Raw genomic sequence first — 6733 nt, 5'->3', positions numbered from 1 at the left:
TCTGACTGCATGAAACTTAAACACATTGAAGGTCTGGAGAGGTGGGGCCTGGCAGACTCATGCTTACATTGCTAAGTACATCCTTAAAAGAGCCATAATGCCACTTGTCGATCTTTCAGGAAAATGTGAGGACTAAAGGAATAAATGAATGAATGAACAAGGACAGTTAGATGGGAGGAATAAAAGAAAAGAAGGTTCTGAAATGCAGCAAAAAGGAAAGACTGAACCTGTGATTCTTCCTTCTCTAGTGGCATTTAATTTCCCCTTCCTCACTGTGAAAATGTCAGAAACGAACAGGAACTTCAGTAAAACAGAACTGAAAGAGAAAGAGAAGGCAGCAAAAGCCTTAGAAATGGCTTCACACAGGCAGAGGTACACCCTGCTCTGTCAAATAGGTACGTTCCTCCACAAGCACACACAGGGGTCAGTGGGCTTTTTCATCACATGAATTTATTTTAAGTTCTAAAATTATTTTCTAATAAGTTAAAATGCTCCAAATGTGCAACAGGGCAGTGAGCAGGGCAGTGCAGGGAGAGGGAGAGGAGAAGAGAGTCAGCATGGGGGGAAAAACATTGTCAGACTGCAGGGGAGATGGATTCCAGCCATGTCCAGCATCCAAGAGTTCCACCAGAGAAAGCCTGAGAGGGAGGCCATGAAGGAGGGGCAGAGAGCAGGACAGACATGTGGCACAGAAGCAGGCAGTAGCTGCTGGCTCAAATACTGCCAGCAGCTCCAAAGCACCTGCTGGCCACCCGACTGCAGCGGCGAGTCTGCCTCGCCCTGGCTGCGGCCTGCAGCCCCTCTGCAGGCACAGAGCTCCAGGGCCCCCAGCCCTGCCCAGGCCATCCCCAGCCCTCCTGCAGAGAGGGGTCTGCACGGCGCCCATCCCTCTCTCTCTGGGGCACACAGAGTTTCACCCTGCCACGCATGCCCTGCTTCCATCAGCACTCCGTTTGCTGCTTCTTCCCTTTCTGCTTCTCCTCCATGGGCTTCCAGGGCACACTGGCTGCAAACATCCCCTCCAGGGCTGGGAAGGCAGGAGCCTGTGCCTGAAAGGGAAGCAAGAGGCTAGGTCAGACATGGGGGAGAGACTGAATGGCACAGGTCTGGGGGCTTCTCCCTGCCGTGGAGGACAGTCCTACTGCTTGCAAGCAGAAGGCTCCCATTCCCTGCCAGAGCCAGGGAAGGAGACACTCTGAGACATGCAATCCCTTCTGGGGAAGGCTGGCTCAGCACAATCCTCTGTGGTGTGATGGGCATAAGGAATAACAAAGACAGGACCTGGCTAAGGGAGAGCAATCACTGATCTGGGCAATGGTCAGGCCACTGTCAGGTTTGATGTATGTCAGATTGTACAACACCTTTTTGGAGAGGTAATAAAGGCATGAAGGCTTGTGCAAAATGAGATAAGAACAAATTAGAGACAGAACCACACAAGTGACTTTCTAGGCAGTGAAAAAGAGGTCGATCTCAGGGCTCCTGATAGCAGTGTAGGGTTACACACAGACAGTACAGCAAGAAGGATGAGATTAGCTAGAGAATGGCATGGTAGGTGTGATCTCAGCTAAGAGGAGGGGACTGGGGTTTGCTGACAGGTTTCTGCCAGGCTGAAGGGAAATGAAAAGCACAAGTCTTCAAAGACCAGTCATTATTGGCACAGAGAGTGTGAAAGTGCTAATGAGTTAGGCTGCTGATAAAGTTGAGGAGCCTCATTTGGAAGGAAGAGGATGAGAATATCATGCAAGACACAGATATTTTAGGAGAAGGCAGCACTAACCTGAGTGACAGGATCAATGAAATGCAACGGTACTGATCAGACATTGATAGGATCAGGGGATTGGAATGGGAATTCCTAATGTGTGGGCAGCAGCCCATCAGGTGTGCACGATACACCACGGGGAGCAGGAACAGCAAATGCAGTCTCAGAGGATGCCAGCAGAGAGAGAGAGAGAACCAGAGAAGAGCTGATATCTCTGCTCCAGGCACCACCTCACCTGCACTCTGAGGGAGGGTGAGCCCGCAGGGAGCCTGTGCAGGGAAGGGTGTGAATCACAGAACCAGAGGGTGGCTGGGGTCGGAAGGACCTTTGGAGATGATCCAGTACTGCTAAAGCAGGGCCATCCAGAGCTGGATGAGGAACTCCAATGGATAGAGGAGCTCTGCTGCCACATGGGAGCCTGGCTTGCTCAGCACACCAGGGCCTTGGGGGCAAATGCAAATGCTTTGGGACGATGAATATCCTGAATATCCTGGTGGGATGGGAGCTGTTTAAGCAAACAGCTGGACACCCATTTATAGGTACACTGTTAAGGGGTTCCCGTCCCAGGTTTTGGGCCAGAAAGGTTGGTTCTGATCACCTTGCCCTGGCCTTGCACACTTTAGAGAGTCTCACAGAAAGTGTAAAATTCTGCCTCATATTATGCTTTACCATCAGTGCTGATTAAGGACGGATGACGAAGAACCTGTCACGAGCTGCTCTTGCACTACCCACAGTGGTTTCTTTAAAATTTCCACCTTGCTTCTTTTGCGATGCTGCCTGCCTTCAGCCTCCCGCCACTGGGGCTTGCTGAGACTTCTCATCAATTTTGTCACATCCCTCATGCTCAGCTCGAGGCAGTTTCAAGGCTCCCAGCTCTTTCACCAGGGTAAGCTCTTCCAAACTTATCTCGCTCTCATCGCCCAGCCCCTTCCCCACCAGAATTGTCATCATGGGCCCTTTCCATGAGACTAAGTAGGAGGCAGCTGCATCACAGCTACTCCCTTGTCTGCAAAAGGAAACCCTGAAGGATGGTTTTGCCACATTATTAATTTGCAGAGCAATAATATGAAAACTTCAGGGAAACAGTCTGACTTGTTTGCACAGTTTTTTCCAGTGATGTGCTGGGGAGGGATTAGTCCTGGCCTGGTCTTGAGGGATCATAGAGGCAAAGGTACAAGGCAGAGTTTTCAGAGGACAAGATACTGGAACAAGCTGAGCAAATGAAGGGCATTAAGTTGCAGGAAGCTGAGAGCTGAGGTGTGAGGGCTGAGCCAGAAACAGCAGCCCTGCATCAATATCCGTGTCTGGGCACCAGCAGGCATTGGTACAGAACAGGAGATGGTTACATGAAAACATCCAGCTAAGGAATGAGAGAGAGGACATCTACAAAAGCCTGGCAACTGACCCTCCTCGACTACAGCATGGCTTGATCTCTGGGGCAATAAACATGAAGCTTTTCAAAGCTTAGGAGGTTTTCTTCCTTCTCTGAGGTGTCTGAGCTGCCCCTGAGGAATGCTGTGGTTAGCCAGACCTGCCAATGCCCAGGTACAATGTGCCAGTGCCACGGCTTTCCCTGTGTGTCCATGACACCATCAGCAGGCTGCTCCAGCCCCCCATCTCCTCCAGCCACTGTGTCCCCAGCACCTTTCACTGCTGTCTCTGGAGTAATCTGGGCAAGGTCAAATAAGGGTGGAGAAATAACAGGAGTGGGGTGATGGACACTTACCCTTTTTTGTAGGGCCAGAGCCACGACACAAACGGCAAGCAGGAAGAAGAGGGTGAGTGTGAGCCCAAAGGTAATCTGCCCACTAAAGATGGAGGGAGCGCTGGAGACCTGGGCACCTGTGAGGAGGAACCACAGTGAGGAAGGAAGGGATGGTTGATTCTGCACAAGGAATGGGTGGGACAGCACAGCAACAGACAAAATAGGAAAGAGGTAGGCAGGGAACTGGAAGGAGCAGCATGAGGAACTGGTGACAGATAAGAAGATGGGACCCAAGTGGTGTAAGGGGAGAAGGACAGGATTAGGCTGAGAGAGGAAAGGGCACCAGAGAGCTAAGCAGGTGAGGAGAAGAAGAGGTTGTTTGCAGAGCCACGGGGGACAGTACCTGTGATCTGCAGGTCATACTCCACTGCTCCCAGTCTGCCTTCTGGGCCATGCACGCTGCATTCCCAGTTGCCCGTGTCCTTTTGTGACACTTGGGGTATTTCCAAGGTAGGTCCCACCCGGGAGCTGTGGCTCTCCAAGCTATGGGGAGTAGCCAGAGCCAGCTTGCTCTTAGTGGGGGCTGAGTCAAGGTGAGTCCACTGGAAACGCTCGTGTCCCTGGGCGTGTGTGAGGCTGCAGATGAGCAGCAAACGAGTCCCCTCAGAAACTGGTCCTTGGATGCTCGGAGTCACTGTGGCAAAGGGGAAAAAGCAACCTCAGGAAAACCTGCAGGCATGTCCACATCTCTTCCTCGTCCATTCTTCTGCTATTGCATCTTTTCTTTAGTACTCCCTCTACATTATTTTTTTGTCTTTCTCATTCTTAAGAGGAATAATCAAGTCACCCAGGAAAGCCCCCGATTCCAGCAGAGTCCAATGCAGTGCAATGCCCTGAACAGAGGTCTTGTTTCCTTCCCCCAGGGTGGGAACCCATGACCAGGAGCTCATTGCACAGACAGGTGGGGGTGTTTATCTGCAGTGAGGGACCCCAGTCTCTCACCTGTAAGCACGGCCAAGGTCACGTCCCTGCTGATTGTCCTGTGTCCCACCGAGACAGCGCAGCGGTACTGCCCTGCATCGCCCGGCCCCACCACGGGGACGTGCAGGGGGAAGCTCCTGCTGCTCAGGTTCTGGGAGATGCCCCTGTCTTCCAAATGTCCTCCTGCAAGATGGCTCCAGTGGGCTGCCACCACCCTCATCCCAAGGGCTCTGGGAAGGTAGCTCAGACTGCAGGGTAGATCGGCTGCAGAGCCAGCTGCTGCATAGACCACAGGGCTGCTTGGGCCATCAAAACCTGAACCAGGGAAAGAAGGCAATGTGTGGTGGTGTCTGGAAAGAGCTCCTCAGGGACGTGACTGACCTGGGAAGTGAGGAAAGGTGGGAGCTGGGGCCGTGGGGGTTAGTCAGTCACATCAAAGGGATCAGCCTGGGGATGCTGGGGTATCAGCACAGAGGCTGAGCTCACCCAGAATTTGCAGGTTGAAGGTGGCAGAAATGATCTCCTTATCAGAGTAGCGAAGCTGGCAGCGCCAGGAGCCCGCGTCGCTCATGGCTGGATGGAGGATGGAGAGAGTCCCGGACAAGGAGCAGAAGGTCCTGGAGGTGGGGCCCAGGTGCTCCTTGTGGAACCAGCACGTCTCCACAAGGCTGGCCCGGTGGCTGGAGTTGCAGCTCATCGAGAGCATCTCACTTTCTATCACAGGAGTGGGAGGACTGAGGGTCACTGCAAAAAGAAGGGTTTGGGTTGGGGGTGAACTGAGGTCATAGGGGAGCCACCAAAGCCTTCTTTGTGTCTGTGCTGCCCCAACTTCATCCCTCAGGCAGCTCTCCCTGCAGAGCTGAGGGCAGACAGCAGCAAACTGCACTTTCCAGAGGGTGCTGCCTGTGCCAAACACGGCCCCGCCAAACACGGCATCCCCACCCCATCCCACCTTTACAACCTCCCTGGTCCCAAAATCACCCTTCCCCAGGTTTTCCATCCTGTCCTACCTGTGATCACCCCCAGCTCCACGAGGCAGCTGTGCACCTCTGTCCCGTGTTTCACCTGTGCCTCGTAGAGCCCCGCGTCCTCGCCGCGCACGGGCACGATGCGCAGGGAGAAGTTGCCATTGCGCAGGGCGGAGTCCTGGAGCGACACCCGGGGCTTCATGAGCTGGGCTGTCTTCTGCAGGCCCGAGTAGCCCACCTCCAGCACCACGTGTGGCTCCTGGTGCACGCTGCAAGCAGGACAGGGAGCAGCTCATGCCAGAGGCAAACACGAGATCAAGGGAGGGGGCAGGAAGGAGGGAATATGGGGAAGGAAGGAATATGGGGAAGGAGGGAACAGGGGGAAAGAGAAATGGGGCTCAAAGGGCCTCCAACCCTCCCATTCCCCCAGAAGGACTCGTGTCTCTTGTGGCCCTGGCATACCTTCCCCCATGCCTCTTCCACAGCACGGATATCTTGTCAGGCAGCTGCTTTGAGCTCTCCCTTGTCTTTCTGGGGCCCAAGTGGCAGGGCAGCACGGCTGAACTCCCCTCTCTGACCCACACTTTCTGCTCCCTGCTTATCCCCTCCAATAGTCCTGGTAGGATGTGGCCAGCTGTAACGAGATGGAGAGTTGAGCAGAGAGCAGGATTCGGTGTTATCCCACTCTGGGGTGGGGATGCCATCTTTGCCAGGCTGGGTTAGGATACAGCATGATACCTGGCCACCTTCTGTGGAGTTGGAAGGGCAGAAATTCTCCCTTCCAGCCATTCCAGGGATCAAGTAACACCCAGACTCAGATTTCTGAGCTACTCTGCCCTCCCCAGTATGTTCAGCCCCTCTTACCAGTGAAAGGCAGCAGAGTGAAGATGAGGAACAGCAGCAGGGACACCAGCCTCATGGTGGCATCCAGGAGACGGGCTGCTTCTCACTCAGCTCTGTGCTTAAGGAGGTCCAAAGCTTGAAGAGATCAGCAAAAGTGAGGCATGGGCAAAGAAGGTTGTCAGAAAGGGTGGGTGAGCACGGAGGGGTCAGTGGGATGAGCTTGCTCTCCTGCTCTCTCTCTGCCTCTGATCAAAGCATTTCCCTCAATGCCTTTATAGTGCAGGTGGGCAGCGAGTTTCCCCGTATCACTGCGAGGATGCGTCACGACCAAGAAAGCAGCAGAGCCCGAGGCACGTGAGGGCAGAGAGGGAGGGACCAGCGACACTGCTCTAAGCATCTTTTAGTGGAAATTCTCTGGGTCGCTGTTGTTTTTCTAACACGTTTCGCTTCTATATAGCCAGTGGAAAAAGTGTAGAA

The 6733-nt window shown here is 53.6% G+C and overlaps 1 protein-coding gene across 1 annotated transcript; it reads right to left on the bottom strand.

The window, feature by feature from the left end:
* Window positions 1–906: 906 nt before the first annotated feature.
* On the bottom strand, window positions 907–6347 carry LAG3 (lymphocyte activating 3). The gene is made up of 8 exons (XM_063150416.1): window positions 6278–6347; window positions 5876–6047; window positions 5456–5682; window positions 4932–5189; window positions 4467–4760; window positions 3868–4158; window positions 3486–3601; window positions 907–1049 (listed from the first exon to the last, which is right to left on the bottom strand). The coding sequence occupies exons 1-8, from the start codon at window positions 6330–6332 to the stop codon at window positions 942–944; spliced, it is 1521 nt and encodes a 506-aa protein (XP_063006486.1). The 5' UTR covers window positions 6333–6347; the 3' UTR covers window positions 907–941.
* Between the last annotated feature and the right edge of the window lie 386 nt (window positions 6348–6733).

This window comes from Melospiza melodia, chromosome 2 (genome assembly GCF_035770615.1).
Source record: "Melospiza melodia melodia isolate bMelMel2 chromosome 2, bMelMel2.pri, whole genome shotgun sequence".
NCBI lineage: Eukaryota > Metazoa > Chordata > Aves > Passeriformes > Passerellidae > Melospiza > Melospiza melodia.
Note: the sequence above shows the minus strand (reverse complement) of the source record. Positions and strands in the feature narration are given on the sequence as shown.